The sequence below is a fragment of the Canis lupus genome, chromosome 15 (assembly GCF_048164855.1).
Source record: "Canis lupus baileyi chromosome 15, mCanLup2.hap1, whole genome shotgun sequence".
NCBI classification, from domain to species: domain Eukaryota; kingdom Metazoa; phylum Chordata; class Mammalia; order Carnivora; family Canidae; genus Canis; species Canis lupus.
Window position 1 is genome coordinate 13,652,132 of NC_132852.1, and position 22,126 is coordinate 13,674,257.

The window sequence follows — 22,126 nt, forward strand, 5'->3', positions numbered from 1 at the left end:
AGATACAGCCCAAGGGAGACACATCCGAATAAACCCCTATAAAGGACTGCTATTGTCCTTTATAATGTCTTTCTTTGGTCAGTTGTTTTATCATGAGTAGATGATTTTGTTTTGTTTTGAAGGAATATTTGATAACAAGTTAGATCACATATGTTATCTAACATGTATTTTTATATCACAGAAGCTGAAGGAAAGCATCCTGTTCATTGGTAAAAATGGCCTGCTTGATGTATGTACACTTCTGTGCAGTTTTAAATACGCTGTAATTGTAACTCCAAACAAGAATTTGAATAGGTGCCAGCATTTTCTCCTTCATATAGGAAATTCCTTTGAAAATCATTAAAAGCTTGGACAAAAATTCCATAGCTATGTTCTTAAGATCACTGTGTAGGATCTTCATGGTTCAGATGATACAAGGAGCTTCAGTTCAACCTTTTAGAGAAGGTATTGAGCTTGTGTGATCTCATCAACCAGGAGAATGTTGGCGGCAATCATGTGCAGGAGTGAAGAAACTGTTTCTTCACACAGTAGTTGTCCCATATGCCAACCTCTCCTATGGCCATTGGCTCACCTGTGTTCTAGTCCACACGTACAAGTGGACCTCATTCTGAATGTTCTGCTTTAGCTTTAATTTTAATTAGGGCTCTGGAAAGTCAAAACCAGAGCTCCGAACAAGAATCATGGGAATAATGAGCAATGCATTAGCAAATGCTTAACTCCAAGTTGGGCCCTGCCCTTTACTAGACTTACAATCAGGCCTTCTTCCATTGCCCCAATACCTGGCCTACACAGACATCATCCATAGCATTTTTAACAGCCCTCAACCCATCTCTTGTTGTATCCTTGATTTGAGTGAGGATATGCTTGTTTGGTCCTCTGACCAGTAATGTGATAGCAAGGATTGTTACATTTCTCAATAAAGGTGAACTTCTCTTCTCCCAGTGCATACTCAAGAGTCAAGATCTGCATGTCCCAAACAATCAGGACTTAGGTCATCAAAAGAATTGAGGGGTACCCCACCACATGCAAGAGGCAGCCTTTCTAGATTTCTCTTTTTAGCTCTGCACAGAGCTATTATGCCTTTTTGTGTGTGAGAGAGAGCACCTAAGGAAAAGAGTGAGTTGTCTTTTGATTAAATAACAGATCTTTTCTCAGATCTTTTCTCTGAATCACTACAGACTTCCTTTTCAGTTCTATCATGTTTTTAGTTGTATCTTCAATGAATTTTCTTTTAGCTTTGCTAGTTTCTCTATCTCTCCTCTGAATTCTTATTTTAAAAAAAGCCAGAATTTGCTTCTTTTTCTTTCATATTCTTTTTTTTAAGATTTTATTTATTTATTCATGAGAGACACAGAAAGAGAGAGAGAGAGAGAGAGGCAGAGACACAGGCAGAGGGAGAAGCAGGCTCCATGCAGGGAGCCCAACGTGGGATTCGATCCCGGGTCTCCAGGATCACACCCTGGGCTGAAGGCGCTAAACTGCTGAGCGACCCTGGGCTGCCCTTTCTTTCATATTCTTATGACATATTGCACATATGCAGATATATGAATCTTTTACTCTTTTTTTCACATTGGAATGCCGTGACCTTTGGTCTAAAACAAGACCTCTGATTACACTTGCATTTGTTTCAGATTTATATTTCATGTCCATAACCTTGGCCGTGAGGGGGTCAGGAGGTTCATCTTGTTTTGTAATGGCCAAATTGGAGGCCACCACAGCCCCTGTTAGGACAGCAGCACGTTTAGCATGAGCTTTGGTATATAGAGATATTCTGGCCAAGACACCTACCTGTAAGCATTGCCCTATCCATCTCTTTGCTAACTTTGACTTGTTCCAAAAACTGAGGTACCTTTTCCTGTGCAGATTCAAATCTGTCTGTTATTCTGGGACAAAGACCTTCAGAAATGGAGGTTTGATCAGCTCTCCAGTGGTTAGAACATGGTACAATCACCGGTCATGTCATCTTGGACTATTGCTGCTTTGGCTATTAAGGAGGCTGTTGGGTATCAAATTTGCATTTTATGAAGCAGCACATTGCCATCTTTAGTAAGCTTGATGTCTGCAGAAACAAGCCTTTTTGTGGTGCTCTTAGGCCCTAAGCTGGTCCTCAGGCCTCCTGCAGCCCTGGGCTGTACTGATGTTGGCTGCGAGGCTGTATGAGTCGGGCCACCTTGGCCTTAGAGATGGTAGTGACACAGCAGAAGAAGTGGAAGCGACCAGGCTTGTAGAATGCCCAAAGCCCCAAAATAGAGTTGTATTTTCTAAACTGCAAAGTGATAAAGCATAACAGCATTTGATACATGAAGTCAGCAACCAAAGCGTTAAACTGTGTGTGTGTGCGCGCACACACCCATACACACCCGCACAAAATGTTATGAATTGTGCAATTTTTTTTTAAGCTGGGAAAAGATACTAGAAATCATGATCTGTCCCCATAATTTTATAGATGAAGATAACTGAGGCCGAGAGAATAGAATATGTTAAAGATAGAGCCAGGAATATACATACGTTTATGTTCAAAGCAATGTATGTATTTATCAAATACAAGAATTTCTTTTTCACTTGTGTCCTTCTAATTTATATATAAGTAAGATTATATTATGACTCTGGGTCTTTAATCACTGAAAAATGAATTATATACGATATGATTGAGTTTCAGAAATTTTGAAATTAATGTCAGGACACTAATTTCTCTTAAAAATAAATTTGTAATTTTATTTAAAAAACACATACTTTTGCAGTACAAACCCGGTCAGCATTTAATAGATAATGTATACTATTTCCACATACTACCTATTTTCCTCACTAGGTAGATAATGCACATGCTTATTGATGAAGGTTTTGTGAGTGATGTGTATTTGGCACATATTTTGCATCTATTATAAGAAATGATTTAGTAGGATATTTGGCCAAAAGCAAATATTATTCAAGACTGTGCAAACGCAACAGATTCAGGTAGAAAAAATTTTTTTATTGATAAGTAAATTCTAATAATACAGATTTCACCTCAGTTTTAAGAATCATCATGATTTTCAACAGAAGGGCATATTTATTGTAAACCCTAAGCGATCTTTCTGAAACCTGAAAAAGATTTGTGAAAACAGCCTGCAATAAAAATCACGCACGCTTCATAAAACACTACTTGATAGATATCACTTGCACCATTAGGAACTAAACGACAAAGGATGTAATTTCAGTTCTGGCATGCAATATTAATCGAAAGCCTTTAAAACATCTTGCTGATGGGAACTATGACAACGTGACATTGAAGAATTATGAGCTAAAGACATCTATCTTAATCAGATTTTCAAAGTAAATGCCATAAAACACAAAGTTGTTTCATTCATTTCTACATTTTCACATGTGTTGGTGGGAGCATCATTTCCTTGTGTGTTGCTTTAAATGCGAAGAGTACAAATTCAGTACCTGAAAGTGTGAGTTCATTACCCAGGACTGAAGCACATTTTAGCCACCCTGCACACACAAGGAATGATTTCTGTAATAATGTAAGCTCATTCCATCTTTTATGGTAGTGATACATTATCCTCAGCAAACACTCTAAATGATATTAGGAGATACTATAAAAAATATTTAGGTGTATGTTTGCCTTTATAAGTTTAGAAATGAAAATGGAATGTTTATAAAGACCTTCTTGTAGAAAGAGATCAAGAAATTATGGGCATACTCAAATATAAATATCTTCTTTGGCCAAAAAATAAAAACTATATATATATATACATACATATACACATATGGTGTGTGTGTGTATGGTAAAAAATGTATTACTTTATTTGAATAAGTGGGGAAAGTGTGGAAAATAAGACTTTACATTAAAATAATATTTCACAGTTTATAAAAAATACTTCAATATACATTATCTCTTTTAATCCTCTATACAGGAGTGATTATTAACCCCATTGTACAGCTGAGGAATCAGAGACTTTAGAATAGGAAATTAATTTGCTCAAGTTACACAGTTACTAAATTTTAGACAGGGAGCTTAAACCCAGATGTTAACATTGGTTTCTCTCCAGATTAATATGTTGAAGCTCTCACCCCCCTGCCCCCAACCCATGTGGCTGTATTTGGTGATGGGAAGTCTAAAGAAGTACTTAAGGTTAAATGAGATGATAAGAGTGAGGCCTTGGCTCGATAGGATTGGTGCTTTTATAAGAAGAAATACCAGAGAGTTTGCTCGTTCTCTCTGCCCAGTGAGAACACAGAGGGAAGGCAGCTATCTGGAGCCAGGAAGCGACCCTCACTAGAAACTGACTCTGCTGGATCTTGACCTTGGACTCTCAGCCTCTGGAACTGTGGGAAAATAAATTTCTAATGTTTAAGTGACCCAGTCTATAGTATTTTGTTTTGCTAGCCTGAGCAGATCTGTTTTACTCTTCTCCACTCTCAATCCATTTATCTTCTCAATGGAAAATTTTAATAAACTGGCATGAAAATGCTTGTGGATTTTGGAAAGATCAGAAAATCTGTGAAAGAATTTCTTAGTCACCTGCTTTATTTTGAATCTCTATTCTGAGAGCAAGGTTTCTAGTGGCAATTAGCATCCTATAGAAAAGTCCTAGCCTTCCAGCTTCAAGAAGTCATGCTTACTACTATTTTAAAAGGCACAACAAAGCCTCGGGAAATCCAGATCATTAATCTCCTAAACAATAGTACCCCACATTTCTATAGCACTTTGCCATTCTTTTCACTGTACCATCCTTTCTGTTGGTGCTAAGTCATTACAGCAGCAGAAAAACATCTATTGGGAAGAGGCTTTTAGTGTTGCATACACACCAAAAATTATCCCAAAATTATTGACAGAGAAGGGCACTCACCCAAGTATGCAAATATCAGCTTAAACTATAACTGTTTCCCTTTTAATCAAAGAGAATAGTTGCATGGTTTCCACTTAACACATCACCCTCATTACACATGCCACGAACGTGGGTTCTGTTGAAGTTTTTTGCATGTACATAATATTTAATGTTTGTGGTAACACCACTGTCTGGAGGCCATCATGTGATTGGAAGGAAACTTAAAAAATTTTATTCTGTTTCAATGTAATAATATGGACTCCATAAATTGCAGATAACAAATATGAAATAATATGCCCGGGGAAAAGTCAATGGCAAAGTTAGTATTTTGGGGGAAACAAGATTGGCAGTGTTGCTGGATACTTTCTGAGTGTTTTCTGATCACTTCTTTTTCCTAGAGTTGCTGAAATATTTAAAAAATAAAAATCAGAAAAAAGAGTTAAACTGAATCCCTTTTCTCTAAAATTGGTTAACTGTAATTTTTAAAATGTATTCTAACTGTCATCATAACTCATAAGAGACTGATTAGTTTTCTTTTAAGTTTGAAAGTTTCATGCAGGCTTTTATTTTTTAGTTGTTTCCATAAGAAATTTCAATTCTGAAATCTATACTAAATTTAAGTTTGATACAAAATGACTTTGACAATATGTAACTTAAGATGTTACTAGTTACAACATATGTAAGACAGAATGGCTATTTTTAAAAATAAAAATATTCTTTTTAATATTTATACAAAGATAATATGGTAAGATATTCGTGCCATGAATTAATATGGTGTTTTCATAATACTTAAGTTGAAATAAATAATTTTTTACTGTATGTCCCTTTAATGTTTTATATGTATAACTTAAGATAATATGGTACTTTTAATTACCTTAAATTGTGAATATTCATTGTATAATTTAGTATGTTTCAAGAAAATATTATATAGTACCTGAAAGAATTTTAGAGCTAAAACACGAGATTTCATTGCTGAACCCACCCTGCCGCCAGACACCAATCTTTTAGAGGAGAAAAACTGAGCCCTAGAAGTTGGTTGATCTATATGAGGTTATGTTTAGTTAAAGCCAGCACTAAACCCTATGTCTGTTTCTGTTATAATACTTTCTTCTGTATGAGACATCTTCTTTGTGACAAAGGATATGTTATCTGAGAAGCATAGCAAAGTTGCATTATTTGGAAGATTCAAGTTGCTTTTTTTATTCTTTAAAGCTATTTGTTACATTGTAATAGCTTTAGTTGCCTGCTAGCCTGTACTTATCCATATCACAATTATGTGCTTTATTTATATCATATCATGGATTCAGTTTAAAGTCAATAAAATTTAATTGCACTAAAATCAAATGCTCATTAGATAATGAGAGAGAAGTATTTATTGGTTTTAGTCAACAATTCTTTATTGTCCAGATTGGGACAACTTCTTCCCTTTTTTGCTTTACTCTCTTAGGTAAAATATTTAAAAATGAGTAGAAGAGTATCTTGAAACATATATTGAGACACCTTAAAGGTTATTTTTATCCAGATTTTTTCTGCATGTATAATAGGTAAGGTTTATTATGTATGGTTCCATGGAAAATGATTGTGCAAAGTTAAGAACTATAGAGGATAAATCTGTGGCATTACTAGAGTTAAAAATACTAAAAGATCAACTATTTCAACAAGCACAGGTAGCCATTTACATTTGTTTCCATCCACTGAAATAAGTTAGGGATGTTTTAAATTGCTGCACACTTTTGAAAAGCAACCATAGAAGTCAGAATATCTTCAAAGAGAAGTTTACAGCCATTTAAGAGAAGTTACCTTTTATAAAATATAACCCCCCAAAAAGCTGTTATCTAATAACATAAAAGATAATAGCAGAGAACATTTATATGAAACAAGAGATGAGTAAGTCCATGCTCTGTATAATTTGACGGCCATAACCATGGTGTTAGAAATGTGGAGAAAGCTGTTGAACTCTAAGGAAAGCTCTGTCCTTGCCTTCTGCAACTCTCTCTGGATATATTTTGAGCTCCTTTATCCTCTCTTTTTTTTGTCTTAAAACTGCTCTTTCACATGTAAGCATGCTTGATCTTTCTGATGCCATCTGAGTGATTTCCTCAGATTTCTTTTCCAATTCACTGGTGCTCTTTACAATTGTGTCTAATATACTGTCTAAACCATCCCGTACATTTCTAATTTCAGTGACTGCATTTTTCCTATTTATACACATTTTACTTTTTTAACTTCCTTTTTCTCATGCTCTCTTATGATTTTAATTTCTTTAAACATTCTCAAGTTTTATCTGATGGTTATATTATCCAGGGGAGATCAATTCTGCTGTCTATTTTCTCTATAGATTTTGGCCCAAGATGGATTGTTTCCTCTTAAGTTTTATAACTTTAGACTGTGAATGTATTGAAAGCTGTGTTTTATTTGTGGAAATCCTTTGTGACTTTAGTTGAAGCATATGCTTCTAAAGAAGTTTTGCATTTGTTTCTGCCAGGTGCCCCAGGAAGGAGCATGGCACTATTAATATTAATTAATTGGCTTGGGGGGACACCTGGGTGATTCAGTGATTGAGCATCTGCCTTCAGCTCAGGGTGTGATCCCGGGGTCCTGGGATCGAGTCCTGCATCAGGCTCCCTGCAGGGAGCCTGCTTCTCCCTCTGCCTGTGTCTCTACCTCTTTCTCTGTCTCTTATGAATAAATAAAATCTTTTAAAAAACCCAAAATTATCAGCTTGGGGTTCCATAACTATGTCAAGAGTATAAGCTTCAGCCTCCTGTGACAACCACAGGGAAGCCCAGACCAGTGGTTAAAATTTTCAGGAGTTGGTTTCTTCCCCTTGCAGATCCTAAGAAACACAGCAAAATTCCTTATCACTGTATTTGCCTTGAAATTTTTCAAGTCTAATCTTAGACTGAGGGTATAGCACTTCACAGGGTCCAAACTATATATAGGAGGGGTCTCAGTAACAATTGATATATTATCTCTTGTTTCTTCATTGAACATTAGAAAGCTTACAGAGACAGGCAGATCTCAGAGAAGCTACAGTGACAGCTTACCTGCTCTGAATAATCATTCTCTCTCCTCGGTTTCTAGCCCATTCTTTCTTCCCAATTCAATCATTTTAAACCTAAAGTATAAGTTCAACTGGTAGGTTGAGACTATTGGCTGTTCTGTTTACTGTTACATCCTATCTTTGCTAAACACCAATCAGTGGGTCAGCTCTTTTTCAGTGTTGTCTAGTTCAATGTGGTCTGGGTATCAGAATGTAAACTCTTAGAGGACCAGAACCAGAGTCCATTCCTTTATTTGACTCGCTGTTGATAGTGTCCAGGAGTACACAAAACATGGGCAGATGGCTGCCTAGAAGATGTTTTGTCTAACAGCACTTCTCTGGGTTCAGTAAAGTTAAAAATGTCTTTGTCCTTTTTTATTTTTTCTCTTTCTCTCTCCCTCTCTCTCTCTCCTCCTGTCCTTCTACCCCTACCACCCCCATTTGTCTTTTGTTACCAGACTTTACTCAAATTGCAAAAAATTATTTTAATACAACACAGCTGTCAGCTCCTCACTCCTATCCCATGTGAAGTAGGGTATTTCTTCTCTAGGGACCTTTGCTCCCACAACTGAGATCCAGGGAAGAAAGCCAGAATTGTGAAGGAAGTGTGTGTGGCACAGAGCAGTTGGGGTGACTGTGGTGACACCTGCTCAGTCTCCCCCTCACCCCTCACCTGACACTTACCTTTCAGCCTCCCTCCACGTACAGAGGTACATGCACACATACATGCCCACAAACATACATGCAGCCATGCGTACACATATGCTGCCATGCATGTGCACACATGTAGACGTGCACATACACAAGGAGATTTCAATCTCCCAGCTTTCCTGTTTGAGAGTTCACTTCCACTGTGTCACCCAAAGAGCACAGCCCAAGGCCCTAAAGCAGAGAGGAGCTGGGGCTGAATTGCATATAATGGTCTGGAAGCTGGTTTTAATTAAAAAAAAAAAGTTCCAAACCAGTAAATATGACCAGATATGTTTTTAAAAGCCAGATGTCCCTCACCACCGCTTTTTAAAAGTTCTTGACTCGATTCTGTGGTCACACTCCATGGGAAAAAGAGACCCAGGCTGACTTCACAACTGTATGATGGAATTCCTTCTTCTGTGGGAACTGGCAAGACATGAGTTTATTTCTGATTCCTGTGACGTTTCTGATTCTTGTTTTGTACCTGCTCATGGAAAAACATTTCCCATTCAGACATACTTGATTGTGGGTCCTTACGTCTCATGATACTGGTATTGATTGCTGATGAGGCTTCTTGATTACAGTTGGTCCTTGAACAATATGGATTTCAACTGTGTGGGTCCATTTTTACGTGGATATTTTTTCAATAAATACAGTGCAGTGTTCATGTATTTTCCCTTATGATTTTCTTAGTATTTTTTTCTAATTTCTTATAAGAATACAGTATGTAATACATATACAGAATGTGTTTTAATCAACTGTTTATATTATTGGTCTGGGGGAGTCAAAAGTTACACTCAGGTTTTTTATTGCACAGGGTGTCTGTGCCCCTAACCCCTGCATTGTTCAAGAGTCAACTGTACCAAAAAAAAAAAAAAAAAAAAGAGTCAACTGTACCATTGTTCAAGGATCAACTGGCCTGGAAGGGAGTCTGTTAAGAAGTTACTATTTAGCACTTACTGTATGACAGGCACTGTATCGTTTAGATTCTGTAAGTGAACACTATAAGATAAATGAAGCTCAGAAAGATATGCAACTTATTCAAGAAAACATGCTACTGAAAAATAAATACCCATATTATTGTCATTTGTTGTTATGGTACCTTTCACCTCTATGATCATAAATGCCTAGTTGCTATTTAGGAGAAGTTGTCAAAGTTTATTTTCTTCCCCCTGCAGAGTGCCATTAACATGCCTTACATTTGCTTGGAATTGGGGTTTTATAATAGTTGCTTAAACTGAAATCTACCCCACTGTCAGAGATCATCCATGGCTCCTAACACGTTCATGGTTGGTCGACACACCTTATTCAGTATATTCCGTGATCCAAGTCATTACTGCATGTTAATGGTTTGACGTGACAGCCTTAAATGACACTGTAGGGCTATAAGTTCTTTGGTGGCAAAAGGCTAAGCAAAATGACCCAAGTCTTAACTACCTAATATTTATCATTAATATTATGTGAATTTTAAAAATTATCTGCCATAAGAGCACCTGGGTGGCTCAGTTGGTTAAATATCTGCTTTCAGCTCAGGTCGCGATCTCAGGGTCCTGGGATCAAGCCTCACATTGGGCTCCATGCCCAGTGGGGAGCCTGCTTCTCCCTCTCCTTCTCCCTCTGCCACTCCCCACTCATGCTCTCCCTCTCTTTCTCTTTCTGTCTCAAATAAATAAATAAAATCTTTTTAAAATTTTTTTAAAAATAAAAATTATCTGCTATAAGTCGTGTCTATCAAATAAAAACAAGCAGCTGCTAGGCTGTCATGAAGTTACATGAGCAATAGGAACTTGAAAAAAGGCAGGAGTGCAGTGAGTAAAGGCACTCAGTTGGGTATAACATATAATTGCTAATGAGCATAATGCAAAAGATACTTTTTTCAAAGCAGTGAAAAATACTTTGAGAAAATAACCTACACCTTTTCTAAAATACCCAACATTTCTAATCATCAGCTTTAAAATACAAAGAAGATAGAACTGTGTTTGGTAAGCTATAATATATATTATATATTTGTTTCATATGTTTATATTTTATATTTTCGTATATATTTTATGTAATCTTTCCATTCACACCTTAAAAGGTAGATTTTGAATCTTGGTACATCTGCTCTGGTTCCAAAGCAATATTCCTAAAACCTCTGGGAGAAATAATATGGTGCCCTGCCTGTATCGGATGAGCCACAAATGTGCCATTATTGCCTAATTGTTACCAAGCAGGCAGCACATTTCTAGGGGTCTTTGAAATACGAGGCTAAGGGAAGATATTGAAAAGTCCAAAGAAATTTAAGTCAGAGTTCCTACCTTTCAGGATCTAAGAATTGGGTTGAGGAAAGAAGACAGGTTGCAGATTACCTTGCAATTAAAGGTGCTACTGCCAGGCTCGGCTCTTTACACTTCAGCATTCTCTTCATTGAATTCTTTACAAGTCGTCTTTCAGTCATTCATCAAATATGTATTGAGTGGATAAATATTTATTTACTGACCACACATCTATCCCTGTGTGGTTCTTAGAGGTTCCAAGGTGAATTCGAGGTGAATCTTGCCCATATAGAGTCTAACAGGAGATATGAGACCTATAAAATTCATTGTAATAGGGAGAGATGAAAAGAGTCATGAAAGAGGCACAGATAAAATACTGTAAGACTCAGAGAAGAAATAACTGATTTCTACTTGAAAAAAACAGGAGTGTCATCCTTCTTAGAGCTTGAAGTATGTAGGTTTTGGATAGAGAAAGAGAAAAATAAAATATAAAGATATAGAAGCGGATGGATGTGCTTGTGTGGAAAGGTGTGAGACATGCAATGGATACAGCAAGAAATACATGAAGGGGGGATAAGGATTTGCAAAAATATGTTGAGAGCTAACGGAAGAAATATGACCTTTGCCCTGAGAGTGCATTTTATGTTTTATAGGTACTAGGAAGCCATTTGGAGTTTCTAAGGAGAACAGTGAGATGTTCAGAGCTATGTCTCAGGAGCATTAAATCTGGTAACTCTGTGAGGTCTAATCGTCCTCTTTATAACTCAGAGTCATTCTATCTAAAACCTCAAATCTACAGAAAGCCTGTTATCAATGAATCAGCTTAAAACAAAGGCCGTGGTTGATGTTTTGGTTGTTCTTATTGTGGATCTGGCCACAAGTATTAGATTCTAAGTGTTTGTTGCCAAATCTAGACCCCATTCTGTTTCCTTGGGTCCTTTTTAGTAGGAAGGGATAGAGGCAATGGAAGAGAAAATCTTAAACAGGCCCCACGCTCAGCACGAGCCCCATGCCAGGCTCCATCTCACGACCCTGAGATCATGACCTGAGGCAAAATCAAATATCAGACACGGTTATCGAACTGGGCCACCCAGGCACCCCTCCTTGTGTCTATTTTTTGAACCCAGGTCATAAAATTTTCCCTGGATATTCAGTTTTTCTTCCTATGGGGACTGAAGGGGAATTTTCTCTCTATTTTTCAGTACCAGTAATAGTTAAGGCTTTTCTCAAGCAAAACTTTGTGATCTTAAAAACATTCCAAATCATGTAACTGATCATGTTTCCCTTTTTGTGTTGGCAACTAAATAAATAATTTAGAGCCAGATTTGTATCCTACTTTAAAAATGTACAGAACTATACAACAGGCATTTTGTCCACTTGCTTTAGATCTGGCTTTATCTTATCTTTCCCACTTTATTTTCTTTTATTCTGTTTCTTCCTTTCCGTCTGTGTTTAGTTTTATTTTATCTTGTTATACTTTATAAATTTATGCTGTCTTGAATAAGTTGGTATAGATACATACTTCCACTGCTTCTTATATCCTGTAAGCCTAAATCTCTAGAGGTAGCACACACCTCTGAGTGAATGCTGGGATTTTGCCTCTGTTTGTAGACTGCTGCAGAATTTAAATTTCTGGTCATCCATCCCATCTCACTCAGGCTCTGCATTTATTCTGTTCCATCAAATTTTAGATTGAATCTAGCTTTCATTATCTGGATTTGTTTAACAGGGAGACCGCATGATTATGTAGTCAGATCAAAAGAGGTCCCAGTGGACAGAACACAGTGGTGCTGAAATAACCTGGATAGACAGTTAAAAAGGGCATGGATCTTTGCGTGATGTCTTGTTCATCGTAAGTTCTCAACAGATACTTGCCAAATGAATGAACCAACCTAGAGAAAGCCACAATCATACTAATTATTTTTGAAACCTTACATGGAAGTTTTTCCTCACTGTTTAAGAATGAGAATCTTTTGGGGGCTCAGTGGTTGAGCATCTGCCTTTGGCTCAGGTCGTGATCCCAGGATCCTGGGATCGAGTCCCACATAGGGCTTGCTGCAGGGAGCCTGCTTCTCCCTCTTCCTGTGTCTCTGCCCCTCTTTGTGTGTCTCTTATGAATAGACAGAATCTTTTAAAAAAATATATTTATTTATTTTAGAGAGAAGGAGCACATGCATGCATACACATGGAAATGGGGGAAGGGACAGAAGGAGAGGGAGACACCTCAAGCAGACTTCCCACTGAGCGTGGAGCCAGACATGGGGCTTGAGCCCAGGATGCCTGGTATCATGACCTGAGTGGAAACCAAGAGTCGGCTGCTTAACTGACTGAGCCACCCAGGCACCCCAAGAATAAGAGTCTTAAATTCAACATATTTAAATATGTTGGTGATGACAATAGATCTTAAAATCATTGCATCTTCAAGAAACAATCTTAATCTCCATGATGCTTCCCCATTGCATAGTACTTTTACTTGTTGACTTAGCAATCTTTGGAACATAGAGGCTCGATAAATGTTTGTGGGCTGAATGACTCAGTGGGTGAATAAATGAGTGAATGAGTGCATTTATTAGATTAATGCACTTAGATTAAATTAACACCTAGATGGGACAGTATTATTTCCCACATTACAGATGGGAAAACTGAGGCTTACTATGATGCTGCCTGACAGAAATTAAATTTGGTGTCAACTGCTATTGCACACTGCTCTCTCCTCTATTTAGTATAATATCCAATACATAATTTATGTATCATATGTATAATATAATTTCATTCTTTCATGGAGCCATGCTTAAAAACACGGAGTCACTTGACATAGCCCTCTACTTCTTTTTAGACACAATCTTAATACTTTTCCCTTTGAAACGTTTCTCTCTTCTCTGTGTTCCCATTGCATTGACACCAACCTAGTTAAAACCCTTGGCTTCTTGTAAAATAAATATATACATATGTATATCATTATAAAAGCAGGCTTTGAAATACTCCTTAAAGACACCTGTAGAGTTTCTAATCATATGCACTGATGCCAGGGAAGACCAAACTAATTCATTATATGATACCTGAGTAATAAATCTTCTTCGAATTTTCATCTATTTCCTTTTCTCTAACACAATTAAAACTGTATATGCTCGTGTAACCATCTCATTACCTCCAAAGGTACTTCCAGTTTAACTGAGGTGCAGATACTCTTTTAATTTTTCATAAAAGCCCCAAAGCAATGGACCAACCAAGGTTTCTGTAGTTTCTGGTATAGGGATCGTCAAGAATAGAGAATGTGCGAGAAAATAGCTTTATTTCATATACTTAGATATTGTCTCTGTCCCTCATTTCAAGAGTAAGAAATTATTAGTTGTTAAGTGATATGATATGTTAGAGACCTATAGAAATGTGCAGTAATTACTGATATTATGTGCTATGGGAGGATTTATTTTAATTACTGTACCCTGTAAAGAGGTTTGATGATATATATTCAAGCTATTACATATCAAGTATTCATTTCATGCAATCAGAATTACAGTGTTAGGCTCTATTTGGCATAACAATTACAACTGAAGTTCACACTGCAGATGAAAGATAGTCCCTGTGTTTCCTATTCTCTTTTAATACGTGCATTTATATTAATAGCATGATTTAATACATCACTTTAAAATTATATTGCACTTTGAACTGCATTTAGTCAAAAATTGACATCTTATATGTGTGGAACCATAATAAGTTTAGCATTAAATTAAGGAGTCACCTGTCTGTTTGTTAAAATGTGGTATTTGTGAACTCTAGCATGTCCAAAGGCAGGTAATGAGATTGAAAAGTCAGTCTCATGTTACATTAATTTGTAAATTTTGACTTATGACTTACTGGTTTTAGGGAAGTCTTCCATGGTTATAACCTAGCGTCGCGCTTCTATTTGGAAGTTGCTGGATCCCTCTCGATTGTGGTTTAGAACAAAATATTTGTACCACTGACATAGGGGCATGAGTCGCTCTGGTCACCTATGAGTTCCTCCAAAGTGGAGCTATACTGCATACTGTGAAATTGGAAAATCTGTTCTGCGTGTGTTCTAATGGATGTAACGGTCATTAAGTATATGAGTCTTCTGACGTCGTAATCAGATGTGATTCAGTCTGTTAAATATCCATGAAACAACATCTGCTTCACAGAGTGACCTTCTGCTAAAGGATACTTAGCGTCTATTAGTGGATCATAATGCAGATCTGCCTTATTTGAAATGCACTAAACTAGAGTAGTCTACTGCTGTTTAGCAACTAGCTTGTAATAATTTATTGCAGTTAAATAAAGCTTAAAAAAACTCCATTAAATAATTATAGGGATTATATGCATTTCGAAAACCTTTGTGTTCAACTGAAATTACCCATTTAATTTCAGGGTTGGTTTGTTAAAAAAAGCTGAAGTCTAAAGGCACATTAGGGGAGCTGTCAGATACTGTTTTCTGTAGGTGTTAATAAAACCAGATGAAAAAAATCTGAAACAAATTAAAACCAAAACCAATTTTACCATCTGTTGTATATTAATTAGTACTTTGTGTATCAAGGGTAAACTTGCTCTTAGAGAATGTCACTGAACACCCGCTTAATAGAATAATATGCAAATTTATTAGGTTATGGATTTAAATGCAGTTTTTACTTCTAATTCATCTACAGTGGATCCCCAAGAAATTGTTGGTGTGTGTTGACATGTATGTACATATACACATGCAAATACATAATAATGAGTTTCCTTTTTTTTTTTCAGAGCAACCTGCAAACAACCAAGGCCAGCCCACCCTGCAGCCTTTGCCACCACCCCATAAGCAGCACCCCGCACAACACCATCCGTCCATCACTTCTCTCAACAGAAACTCCCTGACCAATAGAAGGAACCAGAGTCCGGCCCCGCCGGCTGCTTTGCCCGCCGAGCTGCAAACCACACCCGAGTCCGTCCAGCTGCAGGACAGCTGGGTCCTTGGCAGTAATGTACCACTGGAAAGCAGGTAACTCCTCTATGGGAGACTCTCAGATCCTCTGAATGTTAGGACTGCACAATGTGTCTGCTTGGAGAACGGACACCCTACCATAGTCAACAAACCATGTTGTGTTTTAATGTCTACTGTTTAAAAATAAACTAGTCTCACTTTTTTCTTACTAAGAACTTTTCCGTACTTCTGTACTCTGTATTTTGTCTTCTCTGAGAACAGCTCTGGGTTGCCAGTCATTTTTTAGTTGCTGGGCCCATAAACTTCTTTATCCTTTTCGCACATTGTGTAGCGAAAGCCATAAATGGCTTCAGTGAAACTCTTCTTATTACTTTTCTCCTTATTTACAAATTCTCATGCATGTCGAGAAAATGATGGTGATGTGAGATGTGATTCTGGGTCCCATACATAGCTTGAGTCTGTGAACATGGTCAGCAGAGACATGGTTCTAGACACCCCTACTTAGGTATGCTGTGTCCATGACATCACAGAATCATAGTGGATTCCTAAGTAGAATGGTGAAGCTCAAGTAAGATGACCATTTGTGAAGAATAATTTAGTTTCTTGCAGTAGGAAGGAGGTGGGACCTATTCTCTAAAGTTCCTTCCAGCATTATTTCCTAAGACATGCCATTCCTTGGACAGTAATAGTAGACGGTCATACTCTTCCTTAGAATGAACTGAAACTCTCAGCTTCTGGTTATAAACCATGCAACTCATATTTGTGACAATACAAAGTAATATTGCCCCTTTTCTGTATGATGGCCCATGGGCTGCTCTCCATCTTGTGTTCTAGAGGCTTCACCAGCATGGTGCCCTTTCCCTGTACACATCCAGGTGTTTCGGTGAGGTTCTTAAATTAAGACTTCTAACACGGATTGGCCTACAGAGAGCAAACCGTTCCTACAAAAGTGTAGATCAGGAATAGCTGTTTTGAGTTAATCTGTTGCATTTGTAGATCTCTCTTTTTGTGTAGGCACAAAAAATTTACCTTCTTTCTTTGGACAGAACCTCCATAGCCACTATTTCCCCTTTACCGTGCATTGCACAAACCAAGTATGGTGTCCTACCTCATTGTGAGGCTCCCTATTGACAGCTTTGTGACAAAGTTCCCCTCTCATTCGTGTCAGTGTTTCTTTTCTGCCCTAAGCTTCCATTAGGCTCAGAGAAAAAGAATCCTCACATATGAAGTCCAGAAAATAGAGGACTCTGGACCCCCAGGGAGAGTATCCCCCAAAATGCCCTGTGCCATAGAGCCCCTGGCTAATGTCAGCATGGAAATTAGTTTCTGGACAAAGAAACAGGTTTCACAACAAATAAATTACGATTTTTTTTTTTTTTGCCATTAAATGCATGATTTAAACCAATCCTGCCCTGAGGATGAGCTAGCAGGAGGTCCTCACAGTTAGTTGTCAACAATGAAAATCTTTTTCTTTTCTTTCCCTCCTGACCTAAGAACATGGTTCCAAGGAACTCTTGTCTTTTTATCTGTAGTGTCAGCCAAGAGTAGTTGGCTCTTTTTGTTTATTTTGTATTATTGAACACTCGTCTGGGAGAGATTAGAAAGAGAAAGTACAGAAGAGGTAGGCAAACGGGAAATTTCTTCACTTAAGACAGTCATGTCTACAGATTTTTTTTCCTGAGGTTATTAGCACAGAACTAGCACAGAACTAAATTTATCCAGTGTAATTAATTAGCACACACTGAACAACTAATCAACACTGATTCACTATTGTCATTTGGAAAAATTTTATTAGGAAAAAAGTAATTTTCCAGTTGAGTCATCAAATTGAATATGGATAATTGCATTGTAGTTGACAATAATTGTTTTGACAAACATGTATGAACTATGTCGAGTTTAGTCAGCAGAAACCTGTTTTATTTTAGGGATGCTGGATAGCACAGAAGCCTCAAAAACTGTGTCAGTAGGAGAGTTGATATTCCTTGAAGCCATGTCTTTTTTTTTTTTTTTTTTTTTTTTTGAAGCCATGTCTTCTAGTGGAGATGTTTAGAATCATTTGAGGGGGGATGCCTGGGAAGCTCAGCGGTTGAGCGTCTGCCTTCAGCTCGGGGCATGATCCCGGAGTCCAGGATCCATTCCCGCTTCGGGCTCCTTGCAGGTGCTTCTCCCTCTGCCTGTGTCGCTGCCTCTCTCTCTGTGTGTCTCTCATGAGTAAATCGATAAAACATTTTATTTAAAAAAATCATTTGAGGGGGAAGATAAAGTGTGTTCTTGTTATTCCTCATACTGTACTAATAAATTTTGGTTGGTAGGAAATTAGGAGAGAAAGTAGCTGTGTAGGGGACAACCCATTCTTGCCATATGTATAGTTGTAGCTGATTTCTCTGTATTCAGACTGTGTAAGGAATCACTCACGAGGTGATCTGAAAGCAATACCATTTGAAATTCCATTTCAAAGTGATGCCATTAGTGAACCATCCATGGAATTACGTTTTGTAGTTTTATAGATTGACATAGAGGGGCACTTGGGTGGCTCAGTCGGTTAGGTGTCTGCCTTCAACTCAGGTCATGATCTTAAGGTCCTGGGGTTAAGCCCCACATCAGGCTTACTGCTCAGCAGGGAGTCTGTTTCTCCCTCTCCCTCTGCTTTGTGCTCTCTCTCTCTCTCTCTCTCTGTGTGTGTCTCTCTAATAAATAAATAAAATCCTTAAAAAAAAAAAAGCATGAATTGATGTAGAAAGGCAAATCTATCAGTTGATAGTATCTCACTAACGTGTACATGAAGGATAATGAATCCAAACGCTGGAAAGCCTTTCAATCCATAGTCTACTTTTATTGTCTTCTCGTTTTCAGGCATTCACCTCTTCTAATATTGCTAATCAAAAGAAAATGGTATTTCGGGCTTCTCACGTCCTCAGTGTATCAACCTAAGCAGCGATGTGAAAATCTCACACTGTACTGACAGTACTACTGTGGTTTCTTTAATAGTCTCACTTGGTTGGAACTCTTGAGGTGAAGAACCAGTCTTATTTATCATTGATTTTTCCTTTTTTAGTTAAGGTTCCCCATTGAGTATGATTCTCAGGCTCAGTTTCAGATGTATTAACAACTTCATCCAGACGTGTGTCTGCCATTGACTAGTTTTTAATCTGGGGCACAGTTTCATCTTTGGCAATTATTTCTACTTACGCATATACTCATTTTACTGATTCTCACTTTTCTGAAACTGTCATTTAAAAAGGATGTAAGTTATGCAGCAGGAAATTCAAGTTCTGTGTGTATAAGAATCTGTACGCTTTCTTTGGCCCCAGCCCTTTTCTCCTTCCAGCATACATTGATAGTAGCTGCTTGCAGATTGGCACATAATAATCCACGAAACTCTTGGTCATCTGTCGACTTAGTCTGTGGAGTTGGTAGAGAAGGCACCAAAGGTTTTCTACCTTGTCCTGTTTCTGTGCAGCTTCTATTCTGATGTATTAAAAAGCATTTATCTTTTCACCAGCAGTTTCTTGCTTCCATAACCATGTTTATTTCCTTTCTCTAATGAATTTAACATTTGCTGCTGCTGGAGACAATCGATATGATTGTGTACTGCACATTTCTGCTCTGTAAAAAGAGCCGTTCTGGTCTATAATCTCCTGTGAGTTTCAGATCTCCTCCAGTCACATCCAGACCTGAACAAGTATTTGCAGTATACAAGCATTTCCTTATTATCTTATCATCTCCAATAAATAACAATCAGCACCCATATATAATACCAGTCCTTGCTTAGAATTTTCCTCCCAAATTCCTTTTCTTTGCACTCAATATTTCTAATTCTTTGTATGATTTAGTTCTAGGGCTTTTGCTAGCGTATAGCTCATCCTTTGTTGATTTTATACTTCAGCTGCTTTAGTGCATAGTAATAGCTGCTACCAGAGTATAGAGCAGCTGAGGAAAAGCTGAGACTCGACCCAGTACAGTAGCAGCCCTGGAAGGTGTAGTACAGTAATTCTCTTTGGAAGCCCTGACCTTCAGCAATTGTGAAGTTAATTGCCTGCAAGTTCTTCATTTATATATGTGAATTAAGTAGCTTAGTAGTTACCTATTAGATGTTAACAAAATGGTTCATTTGTAGCCATTTAATAAAAGATTTATTAAAATCTTGTTTTATTATGAAGTCTACTTTGGCATTGATAGTTCATTAATTATGTTCCCGTAGCTCTTTACCTTGTCGTTCAGTAATGCTTTGCTAATTATTAATGTATGAAATTGCATATTAAATTACCTCTTTATTATTGCATTTTTTATTTAAATATTGAAATGTCCTGGGCTGCTTTAATGTGAGATCAATTGCTACATCTTAAAAAAAAAAAAAAAAAGGAAGCAGAAGTATTACTTAGGAAATGAAGATATTCTCCTTTTTCCCTCTTTTAATCTTCACTCTAAATGGTTCTAGGGAAAGGCAAGACACTCACACAAGCATTGGATATCAGCCTTTCGTATTAGAAATCCAGGCAGCAGCCGACACATTGTGGTCTTATCGTGCCAGGGAAAGCTTTCCCAGGTGAAAAATTGTACTGTCACCTGCATGCTGATAACCAAACTACCTTTAGCAAGATAGTAAGTAGCTCGATGCTCCATAATTACAGATATAGCTTTAGGTAAAATATCCCTGGGAAGGTAATCTACTGACTTAACTTTACAGACTGATGCCATATCCTTTTGTTAAAGATAGTTTGGGGACACCCTAGGGCACCTGTGCAGAAGAATTTCACAAAATATGGAAGAGATGCAAAAATGAAGACGGTAAGGTTACCGAATGCCAACCTCAAAATTGGATCTGGGCCTAGGTTAAGAAATTCTCAGTTGATCTTTAAGAGTCTCTCCATGTCTGTTAAAGACAAACAATAGAACCCCTGTAAACATATCTAAAATTATATACCAATGACTGGTAATCAATTGGATTCTAGATCTCTTGAAATATTTCACCTTTAATAATTTAAAATAGTTCTTAAAAAGTCTACAGTGGGACATGTGTGCACTTGTTTGGAAGAGTAATAGGAAGAAAGAAGAAGAAGGTATGATGTATAAGGATTTCCCAGGTGGTATTTATATTTAAGGCTCGTTTTAATTTGTGGTGTAAAAACTTGTCTCATGGGCAGCCCCGGTGGCCCAGCAGTTTGGCACCACCTTCGGCCCGGGGTGTGATCCTGGAAACCCCGGGGTCGAGTCCTGCGTCGGGCTCCCTGCATGGAGTCTGCTTCTCTCCCTCTCCCTCTGCCTGTGTCTCTGCCTCTCTCTCTGTCTGTCATGAATAAATAAATAAAATCTTAAAAAAAAAAATTTGTCTCAGTGAATAGGGAACCTATAGTCCTAATTCAGTGTCTGAGTGTCTGAGTTCTGTGCTGACCATTTAATTTATCATCAAACCAGACAGTTTGAGAGTGAAAGAGTTGTAAGAACCCTTTCCAGAACTTTTACAGTTGTAAACTGAGACTATCCTGGACACAGATGGACATATTGTTACCCAATTAAGTTTTATTTCCAAGAGTGAAGTTGTTTGTTAAGTCCATATTATCTTATACCTAAGATAAATAAGAAAAGGAAACCAAATGAGAGAGGTAGTGGAATAGCAGCCATTGATTGATTCTCAACTTGAACTTTTCTAGTTTCTGTGCCAACTTGTAGCAAATATTTAACCCTTTGTCAACCCCATCACAGAAAAAGCTTCTGTTTTTCTCTAAATATGTAGTTCTTAATACATAAAATATTTGCTTTTATCTTCTTCTCACAATAAGAGAGAGCATATATTGAAGCCAACATACTGAAAGAAAATTTTTTCAGAAGTTCAAGTTTAGAATTTTAAATGTAAAATGTTAGATTTAAAGGTAAATCATATATTCACTAAAAATGTAAAAAAGAGGTAAAACTTGGTCCTGAATTGACTCAGAGTGAACAACTGTGTGTCTCTAGCAGTGTTATAATTTGGTTTCTAAAACTCTTCAACTATACTGAAATAGAGACATCATTCTGAAGTAAAGTATGAGATTGAAGATGATTACTAAAATAAGTAAAGCAAAAGCATGATTTTTTTTAAAGCATGATTTTTATTTATTTTTAAAGATTTTATTTATTTATTTGAGAGAGGTAGAGAGAGAGAGAGAGAGGACAAAGCAAGGAGAAGGGCAGAGGCAGAGGGAGAGGGAGAAACAGACTCCCTTTTTCATGTGGGGCTGATCCCGGGATCCTGAGATAATGACTTGAGCCAAAGGCAGACCATTTAATCAACTGAGCCACCCAGGCTCCTCAAAAGCATGATTTTTAAAATGAGATTATTATTAACTTATTATAATGCTCCAGCCTCAAGTTGCTTATTTAGCAGGTATCATGCCAATAATTAAACTGGAAAAGT

General features: G+C 37.4%; 1 protein-coding gene and 1 pseudogene across 11 annotated transcripts in view; one reads left to right on the top strand and one right to left on the bottom strand.

Moving 5' to 3' along the window:
• TENM3 (teneurin transmembrane protein 3) overlaps window positions 1–22,126 on the top strand; it is a 604,956-nt gene that overhangs the window by 402,576 nt on the left and 180,254 nt on the right. For all 11 annotated transcript variants that reach the window (XM_072775885.1, XM_072775884.1, XM_072775886.1 and 8 more), the window contains one exon: window positions 15,552–15,789. In XM_072775885.1, coding sequence (XP_072631986.1) covers window positions 15,552–15,789 — 238 coding nt within the window. The remainder of the gene's footprint in view (window positions 1–15,551; window positions 15,790–22,126) is intronic.
• On the bottom strand, window positions 436–8,609 carry LOC140605353 (T-complex protein 1 subunit zeta-like; annotated as a pseudogene).